This window comes from Ammospiza caudacuta, chromosome 5, assembly GCF_027887145.1.
Source record: "Ammospiza caudacuta isolate bAmmCau1 chromosome 5, bAmmCau1.pri, whole genome shotgun sequence".
In the NCBI taxonomy this organism is placed as follows: domain Eukaryota; kingdom Metazoa; phylum Chordata; class Aves; order Passeriformes; family Passerellidae; genus Ammospiza; species Ammospiza caudacuta.
In genome coordinates this window covers 63,343,195-63,360,665 of record NC_080597.1, presented here as the reverse complement: position 1 = coordinate 63,360,665, position 17,471 = coordinate 63,343,195, and the positions used below count along the sequence as shown (strand labels likewise).

The following is a 17,471-nucleotide window of genomic DNA, read 5'->3' as shown; positions in this document are numbered from 1 at the left end:
TAAAATTGCCTGGTTTACTCTAAATTGATTATATCAAAATGGCTTGCTCTGAAAATTACACCAACTCTAGAACTTGCAATGGATGTTCCCTCTCAACTAAACGTTTTCCTTTTGACCTGCTCCTTTTATTCAACTTTGATCAGAATTTTGCAGATTGGAAACTTAAGTTCAATGAGGGAGCTCTGTCTGTACATTTCTTTCTTGTCTTGTCTGTGATAAACAATCCAATAGAGTCCAACTGGTATGAATCAAGCTTTCAGGAGCCTTGATTGATTTTGCCTCCTAAGATGATTGCAGGCACCCAACTGCTTAGTTCTGGAGGCTCTGCTGCATTTAAGTGACTGAAGGGCTTTGGAGGAGCAGAAATTTAAGCAACAGGAGTCTGAAGACTAAATCTGCATACTTAGATGCATGAAAACATACTTCAGCATGCACTTTGACAGGATACAGCAGTTGGTTTTAATCTCAGTTTGTTTTACTCTTCATTTGAAATAGAAAAGGCTTTCTAAATGTCCCTCCAATAAAGATATTGAATCTACAATTTGGTGAGCTTCAGTGGTCTATGTATTTTGTACACTGCTACCAAAATGTTTGTGGAGAAGGAAAAGTATAGAAATAAATGAGGTCATTAATGAATGAGAGCATTAGTGAATGAGGAATAAGAACATGAGTGGATTAGTGACACTGTTAGATACATTGACTGAAGACTACTCAGCTAATAAGCCTTCCACTGACTTTATGGTTTGAATTTATTTTCTTTCTTATGCTTTTCTTTTTTAACTAATAGTGAGCTATATAATTTTTAAAGTGTTACCAAAAAAAGAGAGCTGCTAACTGAGCTCTTTCTAGACCAAGTTTTGTTTGTATGACCTTTGGAAATTTTGACTGGTTTTAAGAGGAACTTGAAGCTCAGCTGGGGGTGGGAAGACTGGTCTGCATGCACATTGTCCTGGGATGGCCATCCTCTTTGCATTACCTTTTGGGTATTCTTTTTACCATTCTCCAGTTTTCTGTCTGTTGTACTGCCCATGTTTTTCTTCATTAAATGCCTCTAAGAAAGTATTTTTCCATTTTTACTCAAAATGCATTTGGACTTGACAAATGCATTTGGTTCATTGCCCCTAAATAAGGTTTTCAATAATAGTTATTTTCTCCTTCCTACTCAATTAGCAATCTCAGGCATGCTTTATAAAAAGATCCAGGTAAGAGGCTGCAGAGTCACTGTGAAAGCAGGTGTCCATCCTGGGGTGTGGAGAGAGGAGCTAGAGCAGAGATTAGCAAATCTCCTTAATCTCCTGACTGATGTCAAGGTGTGAATTTGTTTATGAGTACAGGCTACCTCAGTATTCAGAGGGACTGGTTTCTGGAGGTATTTTAATGATTGTATCCACTGATGTGCAACTTGTGATAACTGCAATAATGTACAGGTGACACCAGACTGTTTAAAGCCTTTAATGAAAGTGAAAAGAATCTGGGTGAAGTGTAAATGGGAAAAGGTCAGATGTAAAAGCAGAACAAAATTATACACGGTCCTGCAATTCTTTTTATCCTTTTGTTGTTTTACTGAAGAAATATAAAAATGTGGTGTGTATAGACCAGAGCCACCCATGAAAATTGGTGGTGTGCTGATCATTGGAAGTATAACTGTGCTTTTACCAGTGGTAATTCTCTGTTGAGTACAGAAATAGCCTTGATGCTGTAAATAGTAACCCTTGGGCATCTAAAATGCAGTTTTTATTTAAAACCTCACACTGCATCTGTGTGGAGATTTAAAAGCAGACTCTCTGAAAGATCTTGTGTAAATTGCTGTGCTGGTGCAATGAACTTTTTTCGGTGTTTCTGCTTATAGTCAGAAATTTTCTAAATTAAAACTGGCAAATGTGTCTGGGTATATGTACTACTGACTAAATTATACATTGCTCTCTGGCTGGGTTTTTTTGTTGTTGCTGTTTGTTTTAATATGTTGGTGAAACAATTAGCAGGATTTCAATCTCATCTTTTTCACCAACAGTTCTTGGTTTTCTCCATGCATTTGCTTTCTCTTTCTGTTGATTATTGTCACTGAAGGGTTTATCCATTTTCAAACTAGTGTAATATTTCAGGTTTTTTGTTTAGTCTAACTTAGTGTCCTCAGGAGCAGTGGCACTAGAGTCAGTGGTGGCAGAATAGTCACCATGTTCCTGAGATTTCCTGGAAATGAAGGAAAGATCATGTTTTCTAAAATACCTGCAGAATATGATTCTTCCCCCCTTAACTTGCAGTGAGAAAGAATACGAGGAGTGGGAGATTTAGTCTGCAAATACAGTTTGACTAGCTTTAACTAAATTTTCTCATAGTGTGTTTTTGTAGGAAAATAGTAGATATGTATCTATTTTCTGATTTATTTGCAGGTACATGCTGGGCCTGTCAGCTGTACCAGCAGTTATACAGTTTCTTGGCTTCCTGTTTCTTCCCGAAAGTCCCCGCTGGCTCATTCAGAAAGGGCAGACCCAGAGGGCACGGAGGATTCTGTCTCAAATGCGTGGCAACCAGGCAATTGATGAAGAGTATGACAGCATCAAAAACAACATTGAAGAAGAAGAAAAGGAGGTTGGAGCAGGTATGCTGAATACTTGTTGGCCACTCTGTCTGTCAATGAGAAGATAAAAATCAGAAGGAATGTTGAAGTTGTAGCTTGTGGGAGCTTGATGCTTTTATTTATCTGTATCAGTTTTGCTCTTTGAAGTATTTAATGTACTGGTAGCTTCAAAATTGAAGATATTTCTAGGATCCCATGCTTTCAAATTAGGTCCTGATTTCTTAAGTGAGGGAAGAGTAAAGTTGTGTAGGTTTCTTAAGTTTATACCACCTACGCTTATGTGAGAATTGATTTCAGAAAATGGATCAGTTTAAGAATGCACATCTCCAAGAGTGGAAATAAATAAAATAAAGTTTGGTTTCTTTCATCAGTGGAAAAGGCCAAACAGACATGAGGGAGGTCAGAAGGTATTGTACATGGTTCAATTATCCAGCAAACTGCATTCTAGACAAGAAGCCTTTGAAAAGATGTACAAAACAAGGCCTGTAGTACAGAGATTCTTTTTCTGTAAAAGCAGCTTCTGAAAGTCCGTTTGATCTGTCCTCAAGAGAATAAGGCACCTAAACCAAATCACCTTTTTCAGTCCTTTGAATCTTTGTGTCATATTTGCTCAAAACTTTGTGTTCATGTATGTACTTATAAAACAAGATTACCATTTGATTGACTTTCTGTACTCTGCATATTTTTTCTTTGCTTTCTGCAAAGAAAGTGTTGACCTGAGAATGTCAACTAAGGCTCTTAAGAGTTATCCTTGATAGGAAAATACTGGAGTTTCTCAGAGCTAATGGAAAGAAAAATGGATGTTACTTTAAATCTGTGTAAACTGAGATTCAGCATCTGATTATACCTATTCTCACTGCCTTATGGAGGTTTCTTTGAATCTTACAATAAATAATTATGAGTCTAGAAAAAGATATTTGACATATAGTTGAAGAATTTTTAAAATATTCATCACTAGTGTGAAGCAGGGCTGGGGTTTTTTTCCCTCACACACAGTTTTGAGGCTTTGAATACCTTTTTCCCCAGTTCTTCAGGACTGGGAAATGAAGTTCATTAAAGCTAATTTGTTAAAAAGATGAAGTGGGTATTCGTAGAACAGCTTGGACTTAAGAGTCCCGTGCTTAGGTTCTTCATTCTAATTAGGGATTGGGGTATTCACTTCTGAGGAAAACCACTTAATGTCCACTACTAAAGTTTAACACTTTGTAGAAATAAAAAGAACATGCATTTAGCCTACTCAGTCCCTTGTTTTCCATCGCTGGGCTATAGGGTATGACCTTGCTTGTCATTCCTAAATCTTTTGTCATGATGCTTCTTAACAATTGTGAATCAAATGTGGTGTTGTAGGTGCAGTAGGATTGACTCCATTGTTAAATAAATCCTTTATATATTTGTAGCTTGGACTGGGACACTAATTGTGTCATCAATCAATGAGATTGTTGTCAGGGATGTGCAGGTCTCTTGGTTCCCTCCACACACTTCCCCAAAAACTTAATGTGTTCCTGGAGTTTAGTTAAATCAATCACATTTCCTAGGAGAAAGCTTGGCTACAGACAATCAGTGTTTTGCTCTCAGATAATCTGCAGCCTCAGAGTTGTTACCCAAGGGCATTATAAAAATGAGTAACAAGTATATGCTGTCCCATTTGTTATAAATGCTTAGCAGACAGGCATTGGGCAGCTATGGTCACTTTTGATTCTGATTATAATTGTACTTCATCTCATTTAACTCAAGAACTTCATTGTTATAAAGAGGTACTTTGTATGTCAGCATCAAGACATACATTGCTTTTGTTAACTTTCTGCGACTTACAGGTGGTATTTACAGGTGGTGTTAAATTGTAATTGCTTTCATTTCTGTGAGGAGTTGTTTGGGTCCCCAGTATTGAATTTTGCTTGTGTAGTGCAAAAGCAGCTTTCTGTTCATGGTTCCACTGGCAGGTTTTCAGGTATTGACAACTTAAACATGTGCATCTGCAAAGACTTTGCATTTTATTTTGCTATGTGTATATTAGTTTGGGTGGGGATTTTTTTTGTTGCTTTTTTTTGGGGGGGGTTATCTATATTAATGGGAAACTTTTTTTTATTACTTTCTCCTATTTGTGGCAGACAGTGTTTTAAAATGTTGGTTAATAGCAGTGGCAGATCACTGTAATTCCTGTCAGACATTTTGAACCTCATTCCAGTTTCACAAAAAACTTTAATAAACCTGAAATGACAGTGTGTGTTCATGACATTCAAGGAAAGATGACTTTGCATTCTGAAAATCATCTGGCTTACTTTTAGGTAAAAGTGCATTTTCCTTTGCTGTCTTTTTCTTTCTTGAGAAAGGACAGATGTTCTTTTTCATTGACTGATGCAGAAGCATCTCTGCCAGTTCCTTTGAGCATCCCTAAGTGAAACTAAGGCTGTGTTTGACTCCTTCTCTGCAAGGGAGTAACACAGTGTAGCCATAACACCTTCTCCAGTCCTACACTAAAGAACTGTAATGCCTTTTGGAACTGTTTCATCAACTGCTCTCATCATGGAGGAGTGAACTTCATCTGTATTGTTGAAGCTACTTTAAAGTTTGGTTTAAATGTGTGTCATGAAACTAGAGAACTTCACTGCATTTTTCACATGACCATCAAGCAGCACCTGTCTTCAAAATGACAGAAATGCCTTCAGCAACAAACTTCTGCTTCAGAAGTCTTTTATACAGTTATGGGATACCTGTTGAGTGAATGACTCACATTTCTGTATCCTTTCCAATACATTTAATCAAATCAGTGCTGCTGATACTGATAAGCAGCTTACAGTTTAGCATTTTGAGATTGGCATCAGGAAAATAATGTATCTTTTTGACAAATACTTTCCTCATGACTGGTTATGCAAATGACATTTTTTATGGCAGCTGTGGATACTGCCTTTGCATGCTCTGTTATGTACTTGCAGTGTGACTTCTGGTGCTGTATCTTTGCATTTTGAGAAGGGGAAGGGAGGGTATTGCATTCTGCAGTAACATTGCAAGACAGGTCAAATCTTGGTCATCATCTAATCATCATCTGTTAACATCAGCTCTCAGATGCTGTACTGCAAAAACAGGCTGTTGATAGGAAAATTGGAATGAGGAAGATTTTAGAAAAAGAGTGTTCCCCAAGAGTTGAGATGCAGAGTGACCTTCCCCCTCAAATATGGGGATACAGATTCCCCAGTGCTTGGCTTAGGTTGTGAAGCCTCATGGAGAGAAAAGGGAGAGAATGGTCAGAAGGGGGTCTGCAGTTGAGAGAAAGATCAAAGACATTGCTGGGAGAGCATTCTGGCACAACTCTTCCTAGCAAAACAAGTCTGACTCACACTGCTTTGAGTTGTAGTTTTTAATACAGTTAAGGCAGAGGTTCTGCAGTGCACCTTAGTTAAAAATAGGCAATCAAATCATAGCAGTGCAGGTAAGCACTGGCACAGGGGCTTAATTGCAGAATCAAAGATCATGGAATGGTTAGGGCTGGAAAGTACCTTAAAGATCATCTAATTTCAATCCCCCTGCCAAGGGCAGGAAGCTGTTTACTTGCAGCCTCATCCAGCCTGGTCTTGAGCATCTTCAGAGATGGAAAATCAGAACTTCTCTGGGCAGCCTGATCCAGTGCCTGAACACCCCCACAGTAAATAATTTCCTCTTAATATCTAGTCTAACTGTGCTCTCCTTCATCTTAAGGCCATTCCCCCCATCCTATCACTACATGCCCTTTTAAAAAGTCCTCCTCTAGCCTTCTGGTAAGCCCCCCCTACATACTGGAAGGTTGCTCTAAGAGATCTCCAGAGCCTTCTCTTCTTCAGGCTGAACAGCCCCAGTTCTCTCAGTCTGTTTGTAGGAGAGGTGCACCTCTGTGCAGTCAGCTGATTCTCTGGATTCATTCCAGATCCACATCTGTCTTGTGTGGGGAACCCCAGAGCTGGCTGCAGCACTCCAGGTAGGGTCTCATGAGAGCAGAGTAGAGGGGAAGAATCACCTCCCTTGACCTGCTGGTCACAGCTCTTTGATGCAGCCCAAGATGTGGTTGGCTTTCTGGGCTGCTGGCACACACTGCTGATTCATGTCCAGCTTTTTGTCCACCAGCACTCTCAAGCCCTTTTCCCCAGGGCTGCTTTCAATCTATTGTCCACTGTCTTTGTGCTTGAGATTGCTGTGACCCTGCTGCAGCACCTTGCACTTGGCCTTATTGAACTTCATGAGGTTCTCACACACCCACCTGTAAAGCCTGTCAGGATCCCTCTGGATGATCTCCCCTTCCTCCAGAGCATCAGCTGCACCACACAGCCTGGTGTTGTCAGCAAACTTGCTGAGGGTGCACTTGATCCCACTGTCCATGCAGCTGTCAAAGCTGTCACCTTACTGACCCCTGAGGATTGTCACTCATCACTTCTCTCCACTTGGACACTGAGCTGTTAACTGCAAGTCTCTGAGTGTGACCATCCAGCCAATTTTTATCCACTGAGTGGTCCATCATCAAATCCACGTCTCTCCAAGTTTGGGCAAGGCTGTGATGCAGGACCCTATCAAATGCTTTACACAAGGGGGATATTTTTTGCCCTTCCCTTATTCACCACTGCTGTAACCCCATCCTAGAAGTCCACCAAATTTGTCAGGCTGTGGATATAGATGAAGTAGCTTGTGCTCTTAAGCAAATTAAAGTGTGGGATTTGTAATGTTAGTTCTAGAGCAGGCACTTGGGAGTGAACTTAATGTGGTGGTTTGTGCATGAAAATAAAGCTGCCTAGCAGACCTTTTGTACAAGTTTTACTGGCTGCTAGTCTAGTAGTTGCTTCTGACTGGAAAGAAATCATTATAGCATCCAGTTGAGATATTTTAAATGATTGTTAATTTTCCATATGCTGGACAGTACTACAATGTTCAATGCAAATTGGAGAAAAGTATCTGTACTGTCTTTCTGGGTGCAAAGTGTATTCAAACTACATGGGTTTTCCTCCCACCCCTGCAGGTAGCTGTCCTCAGCTGTGATGTGCCAGAATGCATGGATGGTATTTCACACAAAATCAGAAGTGATGTGTTTGGTACTAACTTAGCATCTTGATGAAATGCACGTCATTTGCATTAAGACTAGACATTTATTTTTGTGTAGGTGAAGGATGTGTAACTGTGAATTGTAATTAGGAGAGCAATGTAATCCCCCCCAGCCTTAATTTTCCCACATTTCTCTAATCTGTGAATTAGGGTTGAGATTCTTGACTTTATCTGCTCTGCATGTGGACCTTTGCCTTTTGTTATCTGTCATTATGTGTGTATATGTGTCAGCTTCTGATCATGAAGATGTCTTCTTTGCACATGTTCTCCTTGCTGATTTTGCCATGTAAAACTACTGGGGCTCAGTGGTGCATGGAACCATGCTGCTTCTGTGAAATTCAGTGAGACATTTATAAAATTGATCATTACAATCCATTCTGTGCCTGTACCAGAATGTTATGTAATGGGCACTGCTTCTCGATGAGACGTTTTCCTGTGTTTTCATTATTTTAATGCACTTTTGTAATAGCTGAGCTTTTTTTGTGGCACAAAGAAAGATGCCACTCTTTCAGTCTTGTAGACTTGACTTACTTTTTTTGCTGTATTTCCTATTTCAGCAGTGAGTCAGTCTCCTTTTTAACATTTTGTATTTCCCTGTTGGAGATCTATGTGTTATGACAGAAAGGTAAAGCCACCTCATTGCTTTTAGGTTTCAGCTAGTAATTTTGTCCATTTAACTGAAAGTTAAAATATAACATTATGAGGCAGGAGATCTGGACCCTCAGTCTTTCCTGGTTCCAGTATTTCTATTTCTGCACCTTTGCTTCTTAAGTAATATTTTAACTTGTTAGTATTCCTGGCTGTGGCTTTGGCTGGAAACATTTGATATGCATCTTTCTAGGGAGACACTTAGAAGCTTGCAGTGTTTTCATTCTTATTCATAGTTCTCCTCTTGCTTCTGGGAGTGCTTTTTATCCCAAGGCCATTGCCCGACATGCATGATGCTCAAAAAGAGATAGTCATGCTTATTATTATTGGACATCAGCTGGAATCCTATTTAATGAAATGTGGTAATTCTGTGATGCTCTGGTAGGGCTGTGTAGATCGCTGAATAATTCCACTTTTGGGCACTAAAATCCTTATTTGGAGTTAATTCTTCTTTTCTGATAATCAGTGGCTTTTCTTGCCTGTAACCATGAAATTAGATGGAAGACTCTGGGGCAAGAGGAAACAAAGGATTTGGTTAAGGGTTTGTTGAAAAAGTCCCCAGATACAAAATGGGTGGTAGTCATGTCAGCCTCAAATTCTTGCTTCTGGCAAACCAAATGCCAGCTTCAGTTCCAAGTGGGTTTTGCTTTTAGGTTTGTGGGACACTTGGCTGATGTAAGAATGGAGTGTCTTGGTTTCATTCTTGTACTTTAACCATTTTATACTTAGAAGTAGTACTCAAGAACAAAAATTCTTTCTGTGTATGTCTCCATTGGAGTTTGTTTGGAGTTGAACCCATTAAAAAAAAAGCACTCCTGGTTAATTAAAATTCATACAATGCAGGCAAATAGAACATGGAGACATTTGATCTTGAGAAAATACACTAACAAGATTTAGTGTACAATCAGATTAACAGACAAAAACTTTCTACACAACTTGATAAAGAATATTGAAAGTATGAATTATTGTATGTAACAATTAATAGAGAGAGAGAAGACTTTTGGTTCCCTTTAATCCTTAAAGTCTTCTAAACAACTAACTTATTCTTGCAAATATGACCTTTGAAGCATGTAATTTATAAAAGACATAATTGTTTTTTGCCTTGTACAAAAAAGTGACTGCTATATTTGAAAAATAGTAGGTTGTTGCTGGTATCTTAGAGCTCTGCTTATACTTTAAGAATCCTGCTGTGAGTTTGTTTACCTGGCAAAGTGTTTCAAGTTGGCCTTGCTTCAGTGGCTCATAACCAAAACTAATCCCTTAATCTTTCACCTAGTTTTTTGATGTACTGGCATAAAGTGAACATTTAGCTGGACATGGTGGTTAATGGCCATTGAAAATCACAGATCTGAAAATCACAGATCAGTTGTGTGTTTTGGAACAAGTTCTGTTTTCCTGAATTCCAGACAGATTTCATGTATGGTAGTCCTAAAGGACAGGAAAAGTAAAACTTGGTAAAATTTCCTCTAGGTATAGGGAAGCACTGAAAGGCAGGACACTTTCAGGTTTAGTTTAGTTTTGTTAGGTCTACTATGGAATTTCTGGAAATACATTTAGCTTTTTATTGACAGTGTTAATAAACTTTTATTAGGTCACAGCTTCTGAAGCCTACAGAAAATTCAAGCTGCAAGTCTGAAAAATAACATTTAAAATACTTCATCTCTTATGATGATTCAACAATAGATTTGAGCATAATGAATTTGCTTTAAGCCAAATGACACTATTCACAGAATGAACTTGGATTTGCTGATATTTGTATAGTTCAGAACTGCTGCTCTTCTAAGCTTGGCTGTGGGTCTGCATGTATAGAAGCAGTATTGGAATGCATCACTGAACATCCTGCTGCACCCCATGCTTTGTTTAGGAACAGGTATCTGTTTTGGGAAAAAATAGGTTTCAGTGTTAAAAAATATTGGAAGATTAAGACTACTAATTAACATCCTTTTATCAGACAAGGTGGTTCTTCTAAATCAAAAACTGTCTAAAGAAGAGGCAGTGAATAAGGATAGTGTGTTTCAGTCAAGTCCAAGGGAATAGGAATTTGTAACTTGTGCTACAAAAACAAACAAATCCCTATGCTTCTTTCCCCTGCCCTTTGGACAATTTCAAATGGAATAGTTTATTTTTCTTTCCTAATATGAGCAACCAAAATTAGACATTTTTGGCTGGCTCTCAAGTGTTAAAATTATCTCTGTTTCATGTTTGGGATAGCTACAGAAATTTATATTTATAGAAAAGTATCTATTTCTTTTAATACAAAAGCTACTAGTTTTTGGACTTAAACAAGTTGTTCCAACTGACCTTGACCTAGATCAGTTGCTAGAAGGTAATGGCTTCTGGCCCCAATTTCCATGTCTTCTCAGAGCTCAGTTCAGTGCTGGAAAGTGATGAGCTAGACACATTTCTTGGATGTTCTAGAAGTAGTGCTTAGTTGTATAACTTGGGCTGTTATCAAAAGTCTTCTATATAATAACATAAACTTCAAACAATACTTCTTATATTTACAGTAGTGCCTTCTCAGTCAGGGGAAGACCCCCAAGATATTGTGGTGTGTGATGAAATTTTGGGAAAACTGGACAAAAGATTCCTCCAAAATTGAACTTGAAGGGCTTGGGGGGTGGAATATTCTTGATCAACAACAACAACAACAAAAAAAGTAGATGTGTATAACATGAGTAATAGTAAAAGAAACATAAAAAAAATTAAAAAGAGTCCGCCAGTGTGCTGGAGGGCAGCTTGGGTGTGAACTGGGTTGCCAGCAGTGTGGTAGCTTGGTTGTGCTAGAAATGGGAAACCTGAATTTCCTGAGTATTCTTGTGGGAGAGGTGGGCACACACTGCCTTCACAGTACATTTGTGTTTTGGGGCTTGTGTTATTTCTGGCATGGTTACACTGATGTACTTGTTCCTCATCTGAAATTGTGGATCTACTTTTCCTATTTATGTATATCTTTTTTAAGGAGTAATAAAATGATGGTGCCTCTAGAGCTGCTAATGGTATTCAAAAGCAGCTAATTAGAAAAGGGGAAAAAAAAGGCCTGGTTCTTCATCATTTCTCTGCTGAACTAGCATCTGCACTGAATACACAATTCTAAGTCAAATGCTCCTGCCTGAGCCTCCTGTTTACATGCAACAGGGATTCAGACAAAATATAGTGTTGTGTGAAAATGTTAATGGGTATAGGAAAATTTTTTTTTATAGACTGCTGAGGAATATTTTTAACACTTTGCTAAGCTTAGTACTATGCTTCTTTGAGCTAGCTCTTAGAGCAGGTTCCCTAGCAAAAGTTGGAGGTAATCTTGGTGCTTCTTTGCTCTCAGACCTGTGAAGAAATTCAAAAATAGATTTAAGGATTTTAATAGCAATATTTATATGTAAATGCTCCAGACAGATAGTTGGGCAGTCTTTGTCTACTGGTCCCACTTTAGCCTTTTCAATATAATAATTAAAGTTATTATTGTTATTTTTTTAAATAATGTTGTTTTGCAGTGTTGGATGGCTCTTCCTCTGCAGCATTTTTGTGTGACAGGTTTTGCACAAGGGTGGGGCTTGGTCCACCCAGCAGATGTAAATGATTCTGCAACAGCAATAGTTTTTCTTTGATTCAATAGTTAGGTGAACACAGTGTTTATACAGCCTGTTTAAATTGAAGTATTTTTTAATAGGAAGAAACCATTAGAGAGGAAAAAGGGTTATAAACAGTGTTTGTGCTTACTTCTTTTACATAAGGCCATGTTCTGCTCCTACAATACAATAAAGTTTTGTTCTTCCTGGAGACCTTCACCAAGGCATTGTCTGCCTGATTTTTGTCCAGCCTCATCTTTTTGCTTTTCTTTTAAAATAATATCATTGGGTAGTTTTTTTTTCCTCCTCTTTCTCTCTCTCCTGCTTTCCAGACACTTTGTTCTTCTAGTGAACCTGAAGAGTTTGGTTCAGAATAAGCAGCTGTGCTTGCACACTGCCTGATAGTTAATCTAAAGTATTCATGAACTGAGCACTTTGGTAAATCTTGTCAACCAGTGTGACATCTCCCGTAACTGACATGCTGCCAGATGAGGATTGTGTTTTGTTTGACAGAAGATGGATTTGGAAAAAAAAACAAACAAAAGCTTTGTTGTTGTTTGTTGCTGTGTATATTGCTGCTGTGATTTCCAAACTACCTGCGCTCCTTTACACAAATATTTTCAAGCTTTCCCTAGGTTAAGAGAGCAAGTTGTTGGGATTATTCCTTTGGAAAAAAATTTAAAAATTGTATGGTACTTCCATGTTGACTATTTGACTAAAATATATATTTAGGCCTAGTGCTTTCATCTAGGAGATGAGAAACAGATTCTTTCTTTACATTCATTCTGTTTGACTGTAGTGTTTAGAAATGGTGAACCAGTTCAGAATTTTGTTTTATTCATAACTTTTGGACAATAAAAATGTTAGAATTCAGCTTTCCTTTTTGGTCATGTGCTGTTTGTTTGAGTTTTTTTAGAAGTATCCCCATAGCCATTGTGAGGCTCAACAGCTGTAGTATGCTAGCCTTGCTCTTGAGTCAAATTCCAAGGAAAGAGCTTTCACTTTGTGTTATTTCACTCCTGAACAGGAAGGGTGAGCACAACCTCTGCTTTTATCATCTGAATGAATGCATCTGGGGACTTACTCTTATTTGGGGATCTCTATAAGTGAAGTGTTTTCTAGGAATTTTTTACACTATTTTCTATTCTAAAATATTACAAGTCTCCTGGAAAATGTCCACGTAGATTTTAGAGGGTTTATATGGTTGAAGCATGTGTGTGTGTGCATGAGATAACTAATGCTTCATGAATAATTCACAATGAATATTTTTCCTAATTAATTTAGACTTTCTTCTTGCCATTTTTACTAAGAATTCTTTGGAATTTGTGGCTTTTACAAATATTTAACTGTATTTCAATCGTGTTCTAGAAATACCTGCACAAAGCTCTGATTAGCTCAGAAAACAATTACAGAAAATTAAAAAAAAAAATCAGTATGACTGGTCCCTCTCCACCCCTGTGTTCAGGTTTTCCCTTTCCTGAAAACCAAACCAACTTCTCTGCAACAAAAATCCCACCCCTTCCATCAACAATTCCTTCACCAAAAACCACTGGTCGTTTTTTAGCACTCTTTTTTTCCCCCTCAGGAAACTACAATTCTGTTAAATGTCGCTCCACTGTTCCTGTAGTGGTCAGTTTGTGTATGGCTTTTTTCCTTTGAACAGTTAGACTAGCCAGAGGTAAATATTGCATTTGTGGATAATGGTGGTTTCAAAAATTTTTGTTGTTGAGTATTTCTATTTAAGAAGAAATAATGTTTTCTAAGCCAGTATAATTTAATATCTATGGATGTTCAAATATTTTTCAAAAGTCATATGGAAAATGTTGTTATCTAGTCAAAGTAAGCTATCCTGCAGTGCAGCTATGGTAATTTATTAATTTTTTTTCTCCAATATTGTGAATGATATTTAGAATTGTTCTGTCATTTAATGTTGGGAGAACTTGAAAGTTTTTTCTTTTCCCAGACATACAATAGTGAATATTCTATTCCTCCCTTAGGTGGGACTTCAGGCCAAAATTTAGCATTGGTAAACCTTACATGCTGTTATTTTTGCCCGCTTTTGTTTCAAGTAGATAGAATCGCTAAGAATTGCTGAGAGCTCAAGTTGCTGTATTGCATGTAACAGTTTCAATATGTCCAGCTGAACATGCTGCATGTTTCCTCTGCCTTTCCTGGGGAAATGACTGGTTCTCCCATTTCCCATTTTATTCTAGAGGGTCACAAGCCACCCTTGCTGTAACACACATCAGCCTTGCCCTGGTGGTGGCTTTGCAGAGCTGGGCAGGGGCTGGGGGGAGCCCAGTGCTGCTCCTGGGGTGTCTGTGAGCCCCAAGCTGTGTGAGCTGGGGCTGGGAGGACTTCAGGACCTTCCTTGCCTTGTAGAACAGCACTTCAGTATTTTACAGAAATAGTTTAGAGCTCTCTTTTGGTACTAAAACTGCATGAATATATTTGGGTTTTTATTAGCCCTGGATGTCTTAATTTCTTTAATTTTTTGGTGTGCATTCTCCTTGGTGTCAGTGGCTTTAAAGAGAACAAAAATACCATTCTCTTCTATGTGTTCTGACTTGTTTCCCATCTCATTGAACACAGAAAGGTTTAATTACAATTATTTAATAAAATGGTGCATGATTGCTCCGAACATTACTGTTGAAGTAAAAGTCAGCAAAAGTATACTTAAAATTGGATTGATTTAAGAACTTTAATAATTTAAAAATAATTCTGTCCTTTTGACTTTATATAGAGTAGATTGAAGTAATTAATTTTAATATAAATGTTCTATAACTATCTTACCTAACACAAACCACATATGAATTTTCATAGTAGCTGAGGTGGATGTAGCTTATGTTAAAAGTATGCAAGTATGGATGTGTAAATGAATAAATTTTGTCTTGTGTAGTGTATTATATAGAAAGTAGACGATTGAGCCAAAAGACTTCATTTTTAGTTAAAGCAAATTTACGTTTCTATGGCAATAAAAGCAAATTTAAAATGTAGGTGGTTCTGACTGTTGCTGGTCTAAAATAAAGGTGGCAGTTGCAGAATAGTACATTTCATAGCCAAAAAAAGTCCAAAGTTTTTATTAAAGAAAAATACATCTATATTGCTCCATACTTAATTTTTAAAATTTCTGGATTGTAAGCTCCTTCTGATATATGTACTTCTCCCTCCTCCAATTTTTCCTTTTTTCCACTATGCGTAATAGCAAAGATATGTATAAAATCTGCATATATGCAAATCTTTTATCAAGTAGATGTTAAGTATCTTTAAATGGTGATACTTATTACCTTTGCATCTTTCATAATTTGTTGAGACTTTAAATTTTTACTGCTTGTGAAGTGATGATTATTTTTAGTAGTACTCAATAGACACGAGGCACGAGATTCTTTTATCAGAAGATAAATTAAAGCAGTATTTACCAAAGAACATGAGATTGTGGTGGGATGGGTAGGGGATAGCAGGTTGCAAATAAATATAATATAATGAGAAGTGATAATCCTACTCTGACTGGAGTTCGGGATAAGAATGGAGACACCATTTCGTTCCAGACTAGATTGTTCAGGGCTTCACATCCACTGAAGCACATTATTAGAACAATCCATTATAGAATACCCAAATACCACCTATTCATGAGTGACTTGCCTCAAATTTATCATCCTGTCCTGTCTGTCATATGTATATCATTCAAGCTGGGTGCTTTTGTGTGCTCCAAATCTTCCCCAGATCCATAGGCTAGACTTCAGAGTACTCAAGATTCAGCATCTGTGGAATTTTGTCTTTTTAAAAAGGGAGTATGGACAGCCTAATTCATATATTAAAGATTATATTTTGCAGCCAGAATTTCTTGTTATTAAAGCACAGTGTGCATACATAGAAAGCAAGTAGTATCTTTTTGGTCACTCATACATTTTAATTTTTTGTGCCATACCCTGACAGAGTTTTACAGGAATTCAAATTCATTTAGCAGGATGGGAACATGTGGTACTAGTACAAGGTTGAAACTGGATCTTTCAGTTGAAATAATGTCAGATTTTGTAAATTCTTCTTTTGCAACAATAGTCAAGATTTTCTTAAAGTTACAGCCTGGGAATATTTTGTGTGAAAATATCAGCCTAAATTTGCAGAGATTCTGATATTATCTACAAGGTACACAGTGATTGCCTCTTCACAGTGGGTGCTTACGTGGCTGTCCTTGATAATTCAAATAATTGGTGTTAACTACTCAAATACAATAGATGGACCATCTTGAAATACATAGGGTTTGTGCCACCTGATTGCTGCCTGTGGCACTGGGATAGTGGATTTGTGGTCCAGTTCCTATCTAGCAGGGACAATCAAGACGTAAGCAAAGAAAATCTGGATATCTGACCTGCTGGGAGCCAAAGAAGCTGCTGGTTTTGAATGCTTTACCACAGAAAACCAGCAAGTTTTATATTATATGAATCTGTAAATAAATGCACCAAATTGTGGTTGATAAATGATTCTGTAAGCCTAGAAATAATGTATGTACTCCAAGGCTGCTTCATGATAATATGTTGACATGCGGTATTAGATGTAAATCCTGGAAATAAACAGAAAGACACATTTTTAAATGTAGCTTCATTTATTCTGTATTTGAATGCAACTGTAGTGTGACCAGGCAGAGGAGAGGAGATAGAACTTATATTTTTTGTTATTTAGTATTATAAGGCAAATTGTTTGTGTTTTACAAATTTGAGATGTTATCACACAGCTTAGTGTTCTGATCCAGGAAACATTCCCTACAGTCTGCAGCCAGGTCTGCTGTGCTCTGAGAGCCTGGCTCAAAACACAAAATATCATCTGGGCTGTACAGCTCTGTCTTTGACAACTCCTCCCAAATGTGCTGATGGAGGCCAAGGTATTCTCTGTTCAGATGCAAGCAGATACACATTAAAAACATGAATTCTGAAAAACCTTTGTGAGTCTTTCATGGATTTGGATGCATTTTACTGGACTGCAGTTTGTAATGGATACATTAAGAGACATGGCACCACAAAAAAATTTTAAAATAAGGTCTTCTAATATGCTTTGATTTTATATTTTTTTTTTCTTATCAGCTGAAACTGGTTTTCAAATTCAGCTGAGAGGATCTTTTTTAAATGTAGGTTTAATAAGCTTGCACTCTTCTGCCCTGATGATAAACTTACGTTCTTTTCTACCCTAACTTCAGTAAGAAAAATTGACCTGCAAAACCTTTTCCCTACAGGTATTTTGGAACCTAATGAATCTGAAGAGAAGTGTTCCATTTTAGCAGCAGTTTCAAAGCAGATTTCTTTTATCATGACTTCGATAATTTCAAAGTTTTCTTTTCCTCCTCTGGTTCTTCCTAAATGTATTAATTTTATTTGGTGATAAAGCTTTCCCTCTAACTTTTAAATATTTTTACAAATTTGAATATTGTTTTATGCTGAAATCAGTCAGAGAACCAATTTTTGCTTATATTTTGTAACAACGATTGAGGCATTAGTGATTAATGATATTGAGATATTAGACAAAATTTGTGAGTTCTAATTGTAAGACAACAATGGATAGCTACTCATCACTATTTTTTAAATCTGTATGTATGGTATCATATGAAAAAGTGAAATATTTTGTTGCCA

General features: G+C 37.4%; 1 protein-coding gene across 1 annotated transcript in view; it reads left to right on the top strand.

Moving 5' to 3' along the window:
* Window positions 1-17,471, top strand: part of SLC2A13 (solute carrier family 2 member 13) — a 145,283-nt gene that overhangs the window by 28,924 nt on the left and 98,888 nt on the right. Inside the window, exon 3 of the mRNA XM_058805531.1 lies at window positions 2,391-2,599. Coding sequence (XP_058661514.1) covers window positions 2,391-2,599 — 209 coding nt within the window. The remainder of the gene's footprint in view (window positions 1-2,390; window positions 2,600-17,471) is intronic.